This window comes from Martes martes, assembly GCF_963455335.1.
Source record: "Martes martes genome assembly, chromosome: 9".
Lineage (NCBI taxonomy): Eukaryota > Metazoa > Chordata > Mammalia > Carnivora > Mustelidae > Martes > Martes martes.
The window spans coordinates 50389498-50407577 of NC_137896.1; the positions used below are offsets into that span (position 1 = coordinate 50389498).

The 18080-nt window shown below is 45.7% G+C and overlaps 1 protein-coding gene across 1 annotated transcript in view; it reads left to right on the forward strand.

Moving 5' to 3' along the window:
* Positions 1–18080, forward strand: part of PYGB (glycogen phosphorylase B) — a 57637-nt gene that overhangs the window by 21680 nt on the left and 17877 nt on the right. Inside the window, exons 3-9 of the mRNA XM_080813922.1 lie at positions 5207–5285; positions 8051–8154; positions 12708–12839; positions 14858–14969; positions 15357–15439; positions 16574–16717; positions 17325–17417. Of these exons, the coding sequence (XP_080670048.1) occupies positions 5207–5285; positions 8051–8154; positions 12708–12839; positions 14858–14969; positions 15357–15439; positions 16574–16717; positions 17325–17417 (747 nt within the window). The remainder of the gene's footprint in view (positions 1–5206; positions 5286–8050; positions 8155–12707; positions 12840–14857; positions 14970–15356; positions 15440–16573; positions 16718–17324; positions 17418–18080) is intronic.

Sequence of the window (18080 nt, forward strand, 5' to 3'; positions counted from 1 at the left end):
ATAAAATAACAAGCATCCAGATTGGAAAGTAAGAAGGAAAGCTATCTCTATGTGCAGCTGACATGATCTAGAAAATCCTTTGGAAACCAATAAAAATATATTAGTACAAATGAGTCTGTACAGCAACATTGCAGGATATACAAAATCAACTGCATTTTTATATACCTGCACTGAACTGTCCAAAAATGAAATTAAGGAAGCAATGCTACTTAAAATAGCATCAAAAAGAATACAATTCTTAGGAATTACCTTCCGAAAGAGATGTAGACTTACATTCTGAAAATTGTAAAACATTGTTGAAAGAAATTAAAGGAGACCTAAAAATGAAATGACATTACAAGTCCATCCATGTCTTAGAAGACTTAATCTTAAGATGGCAATATTCCCCAAATCCATCTACAGACTTACTGCAATTCTAACTAAAATTCCAGTTGTCTTCTTTGCAGAGACTGGCAAACTGATCCTAAAATCCAGATGAAATGCAACAGACCAGAAATCATTAAAACATACTTGAAAAAGAAGAACAAAGTTGAAGGACTCACACTTCCCAATTTCAAAATTTACTGTGAAGCTTTAGTCGTCAAGATGGTGTGGTACTGGCATAAGAATAAACATATAGAACAGTGGAATAGAATTGAGAGTCCAGAAATAAACCCTAACATTTATAGTCCATTGATTTTTTTTCTCCAGTTTTTCAAAATTATGGTAAAATAAACACAACAGAAATTGTATTCATATTGTACCATACTCACCACTATCCATCTCTAGAACCCTTTCTATCTTGCAAAGCTGCGCCTCTATATTCATTAAACACTAACTCCCAATTCTCCCTTCCCTCAAGCCCCTGACAGCTACCATTCTACTTTCCATCTCTATGAATTTGATATTCTAGGTACCTCATGTAAGTGAACTCATGCAATGTTTGTCTTTTTGTGGCTGACTGGCTTAATACTAATACCTTCAAGGTTCATCCATGTTGTAGCATATGTCAAAATCTCCTTCCTTTTTAAGGTTCTGTGAATATTCCACTGTATGTATATACCATACTGTGTTTATCCATTCATCTGTCTATAGGCGCTTTGATTGCTTCTGCCTTTTAGCTCTTGTGAATAATACTTTCATGAATGGTAGTGTATAAATATCTCTTCAAGACCCTGCTTTCAAGGGCATCTGGGTGGCTCAGGTAATGATTCTGGAATCCCGAGATTGAGCCCAACATCTGGCTCCCTGCTCTGCAGGGAATCTGCTTCTCCTTCTGCCCTTCACCCTACTCGTGCTCTCTTACCCCACTTCTGCTCTCTGGATCTCGCTCTCATTCTCTGAAATAAATAAAATCTAAAACAAAAAACAAAAAACAAAAACCTGCTTTCAGTTCTTTTTGGTCTATACCAAGAAGTGGAATTGCTTGATCATATGGTAATTCTGTATTTAACTTCTTGAGGAAACATCATATTATTTTCCACAGTGGTGACACCATTTTAATTTCCCACCAGTAGTGCACAAGAATTCCAATTTCTCTACATCCTCGTCAACACTTGTTCTTTTTCTTTCTTTTTTAAAGTAGCCATCCTATTGTAGGGGAAATAGTATCTCATTGTGGTTTTAATTAACATTATTACTGATGAGTGATGTTAAGCATCTTTTCATGTGCTTATTGGCCATCTAAATATCTTCTCTGGATAAATGTCTGTTCAAGTCCTTTGTCCATTTCTCAATCGAGCTCTTTGTTTTTGTTGCTGTTGTTGAGTTTTAGGAGTTCTCCATTCTGGATATTAATCCCTTACCAGATATATGATTTGCTAATACTTTTCCCTGGGTTACCTTGTCACTTTGTTGATAGTGACCTTTGATGTGGAAAAGTTTTCAATTTTCTTGAAGCCCAGTTTTTTTTTTCTTTTGTCACCTGTGCTTTTGGTGGCCTGTGTAGTCAATTGCTTTTCTTCTTTTTGAAGAAAAGGGTGCCAAAACAACTCAGTAGAGAAAAAATAGTGTTTTTGATAAATGATGCTAGAACAGTTGGATGTCTACATGCAAATAAATGTAGTTGGATCCCTATCTCACACTACATATAAGAATTAAATCAAAATGGATGAAAGACCTACATATAAGAGCTAAAACCATAGAACTCTTAGAAGAATATATATGAGTAATTCTTCATGATTTGGTAATAGATTCCTAGAAATGACATAAAAGCATAAGCAATAAAAGGAAAAATAGTTAAACTGGACAAGAGTAAAAACTTTTGGGCATCCAAGTATATTATGAAAAGGTGAAAAGACAAAATAGGAGAAAATATTTGTAAATCATAAATCTTATCAGTATCTGGTGTCCAGAATGTACAGACAGCCTAATTTAAATATGGGCAAAGCACTGGAATCAGCATTTTCCCAAAGAAGGTATGAAAATGGTCAAAAAACATGTGCAAAGGTACTCCACATCATTAGTCATCTGGGAATGCAAATCAAAACCATGAGCTACCGTTTCACATCCACTTGAGTGGCTATAATTGTAAAGACAGAGAACAAGTGTTGGCTAGGATGTGGAGATATTGGAACCCTCATACACTTCTGGGAGAAGTAAAGTGGTGGACCCACTTTGAAAAATAGTTTGGCAGTTACTCAAAAAGTTAAGCATAGAATTATGTAAACCAGCAATTTCATTCCAAGGTTTATTTCCAGGAAAAATGAAAACATATGTCCACACATAAAATTGTACATGAATGTTCATAGCAGCATTATTTCTGATAGCCCAAAAGTGGAACAAGCCTAAATAACCCTCAGCTGATAAATGGATAAACAAAATGTAGACTAGTCCTACAACAGAAAGCTATGCAGTGATAAACAGTACTGATATGTGCTCCAACATGGATCAGCCCTGAAAACATTATTCTAATTGAAAGAAGCCAGATACAAAAGGCCAAATGTTTGTATGTGTTTCCATTTATATGAAATGATGAGAATAGGCAGATCTGTAGTGACAGAAAGTAAGAAAAGTGATTGCCAAGATCTGAGGGAATAGGGAAAGTGGGAGTGATTGCCAGAGAGTATGGGGTTGGTTTTGGGAGCAGGGAAGTACTGGAATTAGTGGTGGTTGCACAACTTTGTGAGTATGTTAAAACCATTGAATTATTTGCTTTAGAGGGTGGATTTTATATGGGATGTGAATTGTATCTCAATAAATAAAAAAACAGGTTAAGCGTGCTCTATCGTGCTTTTTCTGTCTTCGGTTCAGAAGCCCGCTTTTGCGAGATTTTAGACTTGCTGTCAGTTAGCTCTTTTTTTGTGCCTCTTTTGAATAGTCTCAAACTCATGGCAAAATTTGCCTTACTAGGCTGAGGTGTACCTACAACATTCAAGGTAAAAACAGAAGAGAACAAAATATCTTGCCTCCCACATTGGCTCTTAGCTAGCCTTTATGTAGTGTAGTGGTCTTTGACTTTAGCAAATGTTTCATGAGTAAGAGGTTCCATAGTCAGATAAATTTGGAAAATGTAGTTAAATGTGTTTCTTAAATTGGAGCCAGTGTGTACTACTGGGTAAATCCTGCCTCCCGCACATACCCAAAATATTTTTGGTGGAACACGCTCCTTGAAATTGCTATGGGAGTTCAGACAATATTTTGAAATCTTACTCTGAATCAGATTACTGTTTGTGTTAGTGCCATTCAATTTATTTAATAGACACTAAACCATCTCTTTTTGACTTTGATGCTTTTATTTTTCCACAAGTTTGCTTTCACCCTTTGTAATTTATCGGATTCTCGAAGTGTGGTCTGGAGACCTCTGGGGACTCTGAGACCTTTTCAAGTGGTCCACTAGGTCAGAACTGTTTATTTTTATTCTATCATGACTATGTGGTGAAGCTTTCCAGAGGCTGTATGATGTGTAATATCTCAACTTTTTTCTCCTAAAGCAGAAAATTTATTAAAGAGATTTGTAAAAATGTAAAACACTGCTACTCTTCTTAGTATATTTATTTGTTTTAAAAACTGTCATTACAGGGCGCCTGGGTGGCTCAGTGGTTTAAGCCGCTGCCTTCGGCTCGGGTCATGATCTCAGGGTCCTGGGATCGAGTCCCACATCGGGCTCTCTGCTTGGCGGGGAGCCTGCTTCCCTCACTCACTCTCTCTGCCTGCCTCTCTGCCTACTTGTGATCTCTCTCTCTCTGTCAAATAAATAAATAAAATCTTTAAAAAAAAAAAAAATAAAATAAATAAAATAAAAACTGTCATTACAAAAAAAAAAAAAACCCTGTCATTACATTGTGTTATGTTAATAATAATGGGATTATTAGTTTAAAATGAATTCATATATACTTTAAAAATATTAATGTTTTAAGTTTCTAACTTGATACTATAGATATAATTCCATTAAAGAATAGCTCTTGAAGTCCTCCAGAAGCCAAAAGGTTTAAAAACACACTCATCAAGATAATTAATGTGAGCCATTTGTGAAGTTTAACACACTAAAGCCAGATTGATGGAACAGTTATCCATCCAAACCATTGTGGGATGGTTTCAAGTCAGGTGAAGAAGTTGGGACTTTGTTGCTTTCGTTCCGATTTTCAACATTCCATATACCTGCTTCACAAGATTGCTTGAATGCAGTTGGGATACCCTGGGAAAGGTGCTTTAGTTTAAAAAGCTGTCGCATAGGAGTTCCAGAGAAGATGGCAGAGCAGAAGGACCATAAGCTCACCTCAGTGTAAATAACCCAGAAACTGACCTGAAGCCTGGCAGAACAGATTCTCCACAGCTAAATGTAGAGAAGAGGACACTTCGGGGAGGCAGATAATAAATATAGCTATTTATTTACTAAATAATTAGTAAATAAATAAATAAGTCACATAAATATGAGACCATACAAAACTAGAGAATTACTGAAGCCACTGCTTTCATTTTTAGGATACATGTTATAATCTGTTCACTGTACATAGGTTAATAACCTGGCAATATTTATCTTTGGCTGTTAAACCATGCTCCCTTTTGATCATTAATTCTTATGTAGTTTGGCAGCTTTTAAAATGCCTGGAAACTTTCATTTTCATGCTTTGATTAAGTGCCTGATTTTAATATTAGATTTTCAAGTCTAAAAGAAAACAGACTGTGAGCTTTGACTGATACAAACTGACAAGATTTACTATCTTTTCACCTGTTGCTTGAGGAAGATATTAAGTGATATTGAAATGTTGGCTGTTTTTTTTCATAGTTGGGGTTGGACTTGGAAGAACTGGAGGAAATAGAAGAGGATGCCGGACTCGGGAATGGTGGCCTGGGGAGGCTGGCAGGTAACCCCGCCCTCTGGCTAGGCGTGGCCTCTCCTGATACGGTGCCCTGGTCGCTGATCACGTGGTGAGGCTGACGTTAGCTGTGCTCCCAACAGCAGTTTGTTGGGGTAAATTGGCCCCTCTGAGTGGATGGGAGAATGTGTCATCCAAGTGGAATAAAATGCAAAACATGTTTTCCTTCACACAAGGATACTTTCCGATGATCATGAAGACGGGGCTTGCCAGTGTTGGGTAGCTGGCCCTGGGGGGTGGTTTCCAAGGTACTGATCACATCCCACAGCTGGTAATTAGGAGAAAGATGGACAGACACACACATGCATGCACACAGGCACACACATATACACACGCAAAGGAGTGAACATGCACATATATGCATGCACACATCTGTACACACACAAACACAGGTCCGGGCACATACACATGTGCATACACACACACGACTGATGAATGCAGCCCTGCTGGCAAGCTGTTCCTGCTTTACTGTAGTAAACAGATTGCCCCAGAATAGCGGAGTCATTCCTTTTGGGATATTGCTCCTTAGGGTCATTATGTTGGAGAGCATATCCAGTTTTGTTTTGTTTTTCCTGTTTGAGTTATTTTTGCTAGCCTTTTAGGGCAAAGGGAGCAGAGTGAAGGACTTAGAAGTGGAATGCTGCCTAGTGGTCTCAGTTGGAACATGTAGCTCTTGATCTCAGGGTCGTGAGTTCAAGCCCCACATTAGGTATAGAGATTACTAAACAAACAAATAAATAAATAGACTTAAAACAAACAAACAAACAAAAAAAACAAGAACTTAGAGGTGGAAATCACCGTCACAGTGAAATTTGATTTTGCTGTGTGCTTCAAGGCTCTTGGGCACAGTGTTTCTGGAAGAGAAATAGGCCAAGTTTTATGTTTATGTTCCCTTGTGTGGGAGCCACGGGAGGGTGGGCTCAGGGTGGGCTCAGACCCCTGCCATGTTGTATTACTGCTCCTTCTGAGAGTTGTCATTTTGTAAAGGGATCAAACCACCTCAGATTTATCTGAGTATGTGTGTGTGTTTATGTTTTCAAATCTTAAGTTAAATTCTTCAAAAATTATAAAAGCAGCATATGTTTCTCCCAAACAAAATAACTCCTGGATCTGTGTAATGGAACAGCTGGCAGGGCCTGCCTACCTCCACCTCTTCGTGGGAAAGGTCTTGAGGTCCCCTGCATCTGCTCTCAAATGCAGGGCTTTTTTGTAGCTTATGATGTGATCATTCCAGACAGGAAGCTGAACCTTACTTCCCCCACAGATGGAATCAGGGCGCCCCCTCCTGAGGGAGCCCCACTGTGCTGCAAGCTTGGGACATCAGTCCCCTGCAGCCCCCTGCACCCTCAACAGCTTTCTCCCGGTCAGTAAAACAGCACCCGTTTCACCAAACTGGAGGAAGGCTCCAGACCACTTGTCTCCTTCACAGCTCAGGACAGCTGCCTAAGCTCCCCTCTGACCCCAAGGCTGGTGACTGTCAGCCAGGACAGTCCCATCCCTGGCCTTCCACCATCTGTTCCCTTCAGGGCTTCAGGCGTCTATAGGCCTTCCACAGTCTGGTTCCTATTTAGACTTCCTCGTCAGTTTCCTGCTCCTTCTGCAGCACCACTGGCCTTGCCCATGGACTGGTGTGACCTCCTCTGGGACTCCTCTCACCCGTGTAGATGTGGGTAGCCACCAGCCCCTTGTAACTTGATATGTCCTGTGTTCCTTTTGCGAGAATGATTTCTTCAAAACAGGAGCCCAGGTCTTACATTTGTGGATACTGTTGTTGCTTCCCCTTAGTACAAGGTCTGATAAAAGGGGTCTGGGCGTATTTTTTCAGTTCAGCAAGTATTTTTTTTGCTTGTTTCTTATGGACTTTTTTTTTCTTTTTAATCTGGTAGTTTAATAAGGCTGCTTTCTGGATCTTTACTTAAAACATTGTTTTTGTTGGGATGCCTGGGTGGCTCAATCAGTTAAGTGTCTGACTCTTGGCTCAGGTCATGATCTCAGGGTCATAGGATCAAGCCCTGCGTCGGGCTCCATGCTCAGCATGTAGTCTGCTTAATACTGTCATTCCCTTTCCCTTCCCCACCCCCGGCTCTCTCTCACTTTATCAAATAAATAAATGAATCTTTAAAACATTGGTGGTTTTGGTTTTTTTTCCCCCAAGACATTTTGATTGGAACAAAGGCTCCTTATGTCAACTTGCTGCTCCAGCCACCTTCCTGGAGGTCTTGGAGAATTCTGGCTCTTAGGTGTTTGAGGTGTTTGAGTCCTTAGATGTCCATCCATTCCCAGCCCCCATCCCTTTGCCTTCTTCACTAGTGTGTAGAGCTATTTTGTGGTGTTACTGTCCAAACTACTTGGATTTTAAGTAGAACGTGTAGGGGTGTTGCACCCTCCAGCCTGCATGAGGCTCTCTACGACAAAGCTAGCAGTGAGGGGACTGTGCACTCAGAGGCACGCCAAGTTGGATGGGCTCTCTGTGGGGTGCCTTACTTCTGTCCTTGCCACCTCCCCTCACCCTCACGCTGAACACCCTCTTGGCCTGGTCCCCTGGCTCTCAAACTGAAGGGAGGGGAGAGGGCTGTTTTCCTTTCATGAAATCTGAAGCTGATAGGTCATCCTTTAATTGCCATCTGGCACCCAGAGGCTGGCATCCCAGGACCTACTTAATTAACATGGGTGTCTAGGCTTTGCTTCCAGTGGGCCTCGAAGCTGCTGATTTTCTTTGATCCCAAGAAGTGCTTTGTTTTTGGAATTTTCAGCCTGCTTCCTTGACTCCATGGCCACGTTGGGCCTAGCAGCATATGGCTATGGAATCCGCTATGAGTTTGGGATTTTCAACCAGAAGATTGTCAATGGCTGGCAGGTGAGTGAGACTCCATTTCTTCACTTGTTTCCAGCTCTCATGTACACAAGAAAACAAACAGGCACTTTCAGTCCAGCCTTTTATATGTTGAACTCCTTTCTGGAGAGATTGTCTGCTAGTCCTGGCCAAAGCAGAGGTGGGACGGTCTATCCTGTGAGCTCCATGCTTCCCTTAGAGTTCTCTGTGGGCTGCCAGAGGCTGATCTTCTGTGTGAGCTCATCGCACACAACTTCTTTGTGAGCCAGGCCTTTTGGGGTGGGACCCGGGGCCCAACTGTTCTTGTAGGAGCACCAGGGGTTGAGGACATCACATGCTGTGTGCTGGTTCCCTGTTGTCCCTCAGTGTGGAGCAAAAGTGACCCTCTCTGTTTCACCCTCAGTGGGACAATTGACTCAGAGTAGTTTGAGAAACAGTAGTTATTGTAGGTTTTGTTCCCACCTTCTGCCTTCATTCCATGACCCCAGAGACAGGTCAGTGTCCTGGGGGTTAGAGGCCAGACTGCAAAGCAAAGTGGCTCTGGGGAAGAGTGAGCTTGGATTCTGAAGCATCAAACCACAGCAAAGGGAGGTGCCCAAGATCACATTGGTGGAAAGAGTGCGGTGTCTGAGTGCAGGCTCATTGCCCTCCAATGGACAAGGAGACCATTTCCCTCATTCAGGACTTCAAAATGGAAGGCATAGCTATCCACTTGACTAGAGAATAGTTTCTGTAGTATAATTTGAGGCCTAACGGTGACATATAAAGCAGGGCTGTGGTTGGGATTAAAAGGTTTGTAACAGGAGAGTAGTACAGAACATGAACAGACTGAGGTGATAGAAAGCTCCTGTGTCTTGATGGGGCTTGGGTCAAGGGCACAAGCAATTGCCAGAGCTCAAGAGTATCCTTCAACTTTGTACATTGCTCTGTGTACAAATTAACCAAAACATAAACACAGGATGCACTCTCCTTAACGGTGTGCATGCTCAACTGTTCGTGGAGAAGCGTACAGATGTCTGCAACTGACTTTGAAATGCATCAAGAATTGGATGGGTTGATGGATGGATATATGATAAATCTGTCACCTGAAGGTAACATATGGGCACACCTCATATAGCAATGTGTTAACAGTTATGGATCCTAAGTTGAAGGTGCGTGAGTGTTTACTGCCAATTCTTTTAATACTTTTGTATGTTTGAACACACTCATAATAAAAAGTTGACAGGGAAAAGTATGGCTAACAGTAAAAGAAAACTTAAAACAGATTTTATCTATTGCTTAATTTGTAAACATACTCTCTCCAACCTTAAAACTGCACTTGTCCTCCTGGTACATTCTGGGTGATTTCATGCAGAGTTCTTTATGCATGTGTGTCTGTCAGAGGCACACCAGCCCTTGTACACCTGTGTGCTTTGACCCATTCAGGCTCCTTACAGTCTATGCAATGTACATTCATAAGACAGAAACTCAGAGGCCCCTCATTGCCAACCTAGTGTTATGGTTATAGCAGGAATAACTTTTTTAAAAGACTTTATTTATTTGACAGACAGAAACCACAAGCAGAGAGGCAGGCAGACAGAGAGCAGCGAGGGGGGCGGGGGAGCAGGCTCCCTGCTGAGTGGAGAGCCCGATGCGGGGCTCAGTCCTAGGACCCTGAGATCACAACCCGAGCTGAAGCCAGAGGCTTAACCCACTGAGCCACCCAGGCGCCCCTAGCAGGAAGATTTCTTTCTGTTGTCTTTTGTTTGCTTGATCACAGACATTTCTTTGTTGTGTTTTTGTTATTCTACCTCTTGCCATCTTGCATAACAGCTTAAAGACACCTGTGGGATGATGGATGAGTTATAAATTTACCCTCCTCCCACCCTGTTGTCATGGGAGCCAGTTTTAATTGAGTTTGTCTATAGCAGAATTAAATGCAGGCACTGGTCAGACAGCAGTGTTGTTGGCCATAGGGGCAGTAATAGGGTTCCCCTGAGAGACCTCTCCACCAACTTCTTACAGGCAAGGATATGCTGCTTCTGCAAACTATTCATGGACATACTCTGCAGGAGATGGCCAGGCTGTGGTATTGGAGAATCTTACTAATGTACAAGGACATGGCACCAGATCAAAAGGCAGGGCTGGTCCCATGATGAAGGGCTGCCTGCACCAGACAGAAAAGGCCAGCCAGGAGTACGATGCAGAGACACATACTGAAGCAATAATCTCGGCCGTGTCATCTCCCTATAACTGCAACCAACCAGAAATTCTCTTGACTTTTTACTTCTGTGTAAGAACCATTTAAAAAGCAAACAAACAAAAAAACAGGGGTGCCTGGCTGGCTTGGTCAGTAGACCATACGACTATCGATCTTGGGATCCTGAGTTCAAGCCCCACACTGGGCATAGAGCTTACTGTGAAATAAATAAATAAATAAAAATTAAAGAATAAAAATTTTTAAAAACCCTGAAGATAACATGTGGGCACACCTCATTCTATTGCACTTCAATTTATCATGCTTCTCACATAACACATTTCTTACAAATTGAAGGATTGTGTCAACTCTGCATCAAACAAGTCTGTGGGTCCTATATTTCCAACAGCATTTGCTCTCTTTATGTCTCTGTCACATATTGGTAATTCCCACAGTATTGCAAATGTTATTATTACATTGTTCTGATGATCTGTGATCAGTGATTACAACTTGCTGAAAGTCCAGATGATGGTTAACATTTTGTAGCAATATTTCTTAAGGCATTATATTTTGTTTTTGTTTTTGTTTTTTTGCCAAAATTAAACAAAAAAAATGTTTATTGTGTTATGTTAGCCACCATATAGGTATTATATATTTTTTTAAGACATAATGCTGTTGGGCACTTAATAGACTACAATGTAGTATAAATTTAACTTTCACTTATGCTGGGAAACCAAAACATTCATTGGGCCCTCCATCTCTATTGCTATATTCACTTTATTGCTGTAGTTTGGAGCCAAACCTGGAATATCTCCGAGGTATGCATGTACTTAAGATTGCTTGTTAAATTTGAAGAAGACAGGGGTACCTGAGTGGCTCAGCCAATTAAATGTCCAACTCTAGGTTTTGGCTCCTGTTGTGATCTCAGGGCTGTCAGATCAAGCCCCTGTTGAGTTCCGCACTCTATGCAGAGTCTGCTTAGGACTCTCTCCCCCTCAGCCCTGCCCGCACATGTGCACAGTGTGTGCACGCTTTGTCTTTCCCTCTCTAAAATAAATAAATAGATCTTTTTAAAAAATTTGAAGAAGACTCTCATTTAAATTTATATTTCTAATTCTTTATTCACTGCTTACCAAATTAATTTATTCCATTGCAACCCCACCAAATGCTTCTACTCAAAGATTGTTAGATCTCTGGGGCTACTTTTGGTTTTATTTGTGGGATGCTCTTTTGTGTATTTACTGATTTTGGATGCTACCAGGTGCAGTTTTTAAAAAAACAACCTGGTTTAAGGAAGGCCTCGCAGAAAAGCAGTGTCTTCCAGTGGTGTGTCCAGGCACTCCTGCGGCAAAGGCAGCCCAGCCCCAGGTACCCTCTAATTTGTGGTGTTATTTTCCAAGCAGTGGGCTCCAGTGATTCTTTTCTTTAATTTCTTTTTCTTTCTTTTCTTTTCTTTTTTTTTTTTTTAATACAGCTTTATGGGATGCCTGGGTGGCTCAGTCGGTTAAGCGGCTGCCTTTAGCTCAGATCATAATCCCAGGGACCTGGGATTGAATCTGGCATCGGCTCCTTGCTCAGTGGGGAGCCTGCTTCTCTCTCTGCCTCTGCCTGCAGCTTTCCCTACTTATTCTCTCTCTCTCTGGCAAATAAGTAAAATCTTAAAAAAAAAAAAAAGAAAGAAAAAGTTTAAATAACAGCTTTATTGAGATATCATGTGGTTTTTAATATATTTACAAAGTTGGGCAACTATCACCACTATTTCTGGAATACTTTCATCACCCTAAAAAGAAGTCCCACACGGATTTGCAGTCACACCCTCATGCGGGACGAGCACTAATCTACCTGCTGTCTCTATGCATTTGACTGTTCTAGACATTTCCTGTGAATAGAGCTGTACCCTACCAGTACTTCTTTGACTCCACGTGTATGCAAGATTCACCCATGTTGCAGCATGCAGCGGGACTTCATTCCTTTTTATTGTTAAATTCGGGTGATTCTTTTTATTATTATTATTATTATTTTAATTTTATTTATTTGACACAGGGAGAGAAAGAACACAAGCAGGTAGAGTGGGAGAGGGAGCCCGATGCAGGGCTTCATGCGAGGCTTGATCCTAGGACCCTGGGATCATGACCTGAGGCGAAGGCAGATGCTTAACCACTGAGCCACCCCGGTGCCCCTAAGTTCCGGCGATTCTTAATGTCTTCACTTTAATGCTTTTTCCTGAGTTCGTTTCTTTAATAGTCCAACATGTTCAGTTTTGAACACGAGGCCTCGACCAGAGCTGGAAATGTTCCCGGGCACAGAGGCCGTGGTTTGTTTCTGCACGACACAGCAGTGCCTGGACGGCCAGTCCCTGTGGGCTGAGGGCCTGCTGCCCTCACTGCCGGCCCCTTTCCAGGTGGAGGAGGCGGATGACTGGCTGCGCTACGGCAACCCCTGGGAGAAGGCGCGGCCAGAGTACATGCTGCCTGTGCATTTCTACGGGAGAGTGGAGCACACCCCTGACGGCGTCAAGTGGCTAGACACCCAGGTAGCCTCCCCCAGGGGAAGTGTGGGGTGCAGTGAGGGATGGCCGCAGTTCTTGGTCATACCGGCTTCCCTTTGGGAGTGCACGCTATGTGGTTTCCCCACACAGCCTGACCCAAGGTGAAGGCCTGGGAGGTTTTGTGCTCATATGCCTGCTTCTTAGCGGTTGTCGGTTGTTGGGAGCTGCCCAGGCAGGGAGAAAGGCTCCATGGGGAGCTTGTGTGGGAGTTGAGACCAGCAGTCATTGAACGGCTGGCAGGACAGTGTGGTGATGGGGGCAGGGCACTGAGGCTCTGGGGAACACGGATAGCTCCCCAGCATCTCCAGAGAGCAGGTGCTTGATGCCTGCTCTCAGCCGTACACCACAGGCCTTAGTAGTGCCTCCCAGGTGTCACCCACCACCACTGAGCCATCTGAGCCCTGGGCAATGTGGTGAGCTGGGTAGATGTCCCAGAACAGGGCACTGGCATTGACAAGGGGACAGGAGCATGGCAAGTCCAGTCTAGGCTCTGGTATGGCAGGTAGTACCCATCTGGGTGGTCTTAGGGGGCAGAGGTAGCAGGAGAGCCTTCCTGGGGCATAGCTGTAATGAACAAGATTCAGTCGTCTGGATGTGGGGAGGTGAGCCTGAGAGACTGGGGAAGCCCTGGGCATGCAAATGTGAGTCGTCCAGGTTTTCTGCAGCATAAGTTTTAAACAGGGTGCACAGGCTAATGCTGGCTGGAGCCATGTTAACATGCCATCATACATTGTATTTAATTTGAAAGAACAAAGAAGGGGTCAGTTATCCCAGTGAATGTGCTTGTAGAAGATAAGCATATCAGTGTATGTAGGGAAGCGTAGAGACCATAGGGGCATTTCAGGATGAGTGGTAGGGGCCTTATGCTGGAGGGCTGGCCCTGGATTGGGAAGGAGGGGTGGTTAGGGATGCTTTGGAGGGCTTGTAACTGGCTTGAACAAGGCTTTGGGGAGCCGGGGGGAGAAGGAAAGGGAGGGGAAAGGTGATACTTAGGTTCTAGTGATGCTATCCTATAGTCCTTTTGGCTGTAGGAGGGGATTTCATCTTGTAAAGCTACAGAATTGAACCTGTATGAGCCCCCACAGACATGCTTGAGTGTGAGAGGCCCCTTCCAGGGGTCTGAGGGTTGGAAGTGACCATGAGACTTGTGTATATCTTCCTGTCTTGGTAAGAGTAAAGAAGATACTTGTGGACAGAGGGGAGTCAGGAGGGGACGTGGCAGGCCCTATGTTTGGAGCATAGGCCCTGCATTTTCCGTTGTGAGTAGAGTGTGGGCTGGTTTGGTTTCTCTGAGGGTTAGAGGTCAAGACCTTCTGCAGACATTTCAGAAATGGAGTCAGAAATAGAAGCCATCTGTGGAGAAGTTAGCTGAGTCCTGCAGTTGCACAAACAGAGTTGAGCGAGAAGAGGGACAGTGTGGCGGGCAGAGGACGAGGATTGAGGAGGTGTGGCTGCTAGCCCTGAGCATCAGTGAGGTTGATGCAGTGGCCCCTTGAGCAGCTGAGTGGGAAGAATTCTTTTTTTTTTTTTTTAAGATTTTATTTATGTATTTGACAGAGAGAGATCACAAGTAGGCAGAGAGGCAGGCAGAGAGAGAGGGAAGCAGGCTCTCTGCTGAGCAGAGAGCCCCATGTGGGGCTTGATCCCAGGACCCCGGGATCATGACTTGAAGCCAGAGGCTTTAACCCACTGAACCGCCCAGGCAGTCCACGAATTCTTAATGCCAGTGTTGAAGGAGGTGAACTCAGAGAAGATAGATGTGACTTCAAGAGTGTGGTCAGGAACTTCCTGCAGGGCCACCACGGGTGCTCTTGGCCTGGGCTGCCCTTGGGCTGGACTGTGGCCTGTCACAGGGTGATTGGGGAGTCTGGAGTAGAAGAACAGTCAGAGGGCAAGCAGGTTGGCCGCCAGCATGCAGCACAATGTTACTGGTGGGATGAGGAGGCCTGGGCCTGGGGCCTGCATCTCTGACTGACTGGATTGGACCATCTCTTCTTGGCCAGGTGGTGCTGGCCATGCCGTACGACACCCCAGTGCCCGGCTACCGGAACAACACTGTCAACACCATGAGGCTGTGGTCTGCCAAGGCGCCCAACGACTTCAAGCTCCATGACTGTGTGTTCTGCCTCTCTTGTCTCTTTTGGGTGTTTTCCCCCAAACTTGCCCCGCAGAGCTCTTGTCCTGTCTGCACTGTCCCTGCTGTGGAGAGCAAGAGGCTCTCCTTGTAAGGCAGAGAGCAGGCTCCTCAGAGACCTGGGGTCTCCCAGGGAGCACCCCCGGGCAAAGCTGGTGCTCCTGGGACCCTGTGCCTTCAGGAAGGAGCGAGGGGCCTGGGGTCCTGTAGGGTGTGAGGGCTCAGTGAAACCATGGCTGTGGGGGCACCCCCTGTTTGGGAATGCCCCTCCCACAGTTCAGGGAGATGAGGGAGAAACTGGAGGCAGAGGGCACATGGGGAGTCAGGGAAAGGCCCACGGATCCTGACCTCACCGTCTCTGCTCACAGTTAATGTGGGTGGCTACATCGAGGCAGTCCTGGATAGGAACCTGGCCGAGAACATCTCCAGAGTCCTGTATCCAAATGATAATGTGAGTAGCTCATGTGGTTGGTTCTCAACTACTGGGAAAGTGCCCTGGGGGGCCGGAGCTGTCTAGAAGAACCACACTTATCATCAGGTCGAGACCACCTAAGTGGCCACCAGCAGCCCTCATGTGGTTCCTTGGGGTGAGGACGGCACCACATGCTTGATTACGCCCCACGAGTCTGTGTGTGCCTGTCAGCATCTCCCCCTTGCCGTCTCCCTAAGGGGACACTTTGGGAGGTCCATGGCCTCTTCTCACACATCCACGCTGCCCCATACACGGCTGCCCCTGCAGGCTGGCTCTTAGCTGACCCCATACAAGGCCATATGCAGGGCGACATGGGGGCAACGTGAGAGCTCGTTAGACCTCACATGTGGCCAGCTTCTGCTCTTCTGCCATGTGATGCTGCTTCCCTGAGAGTTGGGTGACCCCTTTCTCAAGTGGGGACAGCAGTCCCTGTTTGTCAGTGATGCCTTGAAGCATATGCAGTCATGGTTTGAAAAACTTTTAGTACGTGCCACCACCCACTAGATGAAGTCCCAACCACAGCCTCCATTGCCACCAAGTCTAGTGTCCGCTGGCTTTGTTATTGTTGCCAGGCAAGAGCCCTTGGAATTCGCCTTAGTGGGTTTGTGTTTTCTATTTAATCCGAGTAATATGTGCACATTAGTAGCAAAGGGCATTGGTGCTAAAAGGCTCACAACCAAACACACCCCATCCTCACTACCCCCACCAAGATTTTAAGCAGATTCTAAAGCTTTGGAGCTTGTGCTCCCGATTGATTCTGGGTGTTAGGGAACGAGACCTGCATGCCTTCTGTCCTCATGCAGGGCAGTGTGACCCTGTGCTGGCTGCCTACCTGTCTGAAGATCACATGCAGTTTAGGCCGTCATCACCTAATGCCTGTGCCCTTGAGCTGCAGGTTACCTGACCTTGGGCCCAGGCCGGGGGATGGGGGGTGGAGGTGTCTGTGCCGTGCTGGCCCCCAAGGGCTCCCGTTCTCATGCACACATGTGTCCCTGCATCCCTGGAGCAGGATCCCTCAGCCTAGTGCCCTTCTTGGGTCCTGAGGGGGTCCCTCGAGGGCCTGTGGTGGCCCTGCTGGCTGTTGGTGATGCCAGCACTATCCCGTGTCTGCAGTTCTTCGAAGGGAAGGAGCTCCGCCTGAAGCAGGAGTACTTTGTGGTGGCTGCCACCCTCCAGGACATCATTCGCCGCTTTAAGTCCTCCAAGTTTGGCTGCCGGGACCCAGTAAGGACCTGTTTCGAGACCTTCCCTGAAAAGGTTGGTTGGTTGATGGGTCTTGACCCCGGTGCAGAAGGCAGGACATTCCCAGGCTTTGTTTCTTCCTCAAGGTTGGGGCTTGGGTAGGTAGGGGAGGGCAGGACCACAGTCTCCCCTTATCCTGGTCTCCTTGTCGTCAGGGGCTGGGCCCCTCCTCCCTGACTAGGGCCACACAAGGCATCCTAGGAGCAGCAAGGGACACTGTAAAAGGTTCCCATGGGTGAAACATGATGCATTTGACAGGCTGGGTTCTTTGTTTTTAAACAAGGCCAACGTATCCTAGGGGAGAGGAACATTCTGGGCCAGAGGGAGCAGTAGAGAGCATGAGGAGGGCCTTGGAAGTGGGCCGAAGGTCCTACTGAGGAACCTGCCTCCGGGGTCTTCCTGGCCCCTCCCTGTGGCACCTGTGACCCCGTTGTACTCCCTGTTCCTTGGCTGGTTGTCCTGCTGGGCTCAGCACCTGTGCCATGCTTTTAGCTCCCATTGTTGGCCCTGTAGACCAGGCTTCTCAGGGGTGGGCGGCTGAGGACCCCCATTCTGCACACAATGACCACAGTGGCGCCGTGCAGGCAAGAGGATTGAGGGGGAGGCCCTATGTAAACTGCAGGTCGCCATCCAGCTGAATGACACCCACCCAGCCCTTGCCATCCCTGAGCTCATGAGGATACTGGTGGACGTGGAGAAAGTGGACTGGGACAAGGTGAGCACCGAAGGCTGGGCACCAGAGATATGGTGTCCCCACAATCATGGGCATGTGGCGTGACGGTGTTCCCCACAGACCTGGGCATGTGGGGTGATGGTGTCCCCTGCAGATACCTGGGTATGTGGGGTTATGGTATCCCCTAAGACCTGCGTGTGGGGTGACAGTGTCCCCCAAACCTGGGCACGTGGGGTTATGGTTTCCCCCCAAGACCTGCATGTATGGTGGTCGTGTCCCCCATAGACCTGGGCATGTGGGGTTATGGTGTTCCCCCCAGACCTGCATGGGGGATGACAGTGTTCCTCACAGACCTGGACACATGGGGTTATGGTGTCCCCCCCAAACCTGCATGTGGGGTGATGGTGTCCCCTTCACTTTCAAGCCTGTCCCAACAACAGTGGTGAGTACTGAGCTGGCCCTAGGATGCTGAGGAAGGCTTTTCTCCTGTGGCCTGGGGAGAAAGGGACATTGTCCCTGAGGAGACAGAGCCATGGGGAGGAGGACGTTCCAGGAGTGGGTCTGGGGTTTCCCCCAAGGGACCAGAACACGGTGGGTGGGGCAGTGGTATAGAGGCACATGAGCAGTTTTCTGGAAGACAGGAAAAGGATCCTGACACTTCTTAGAGCTTCTCACATACATTTCCTCATCTTAGAATTGTGACAA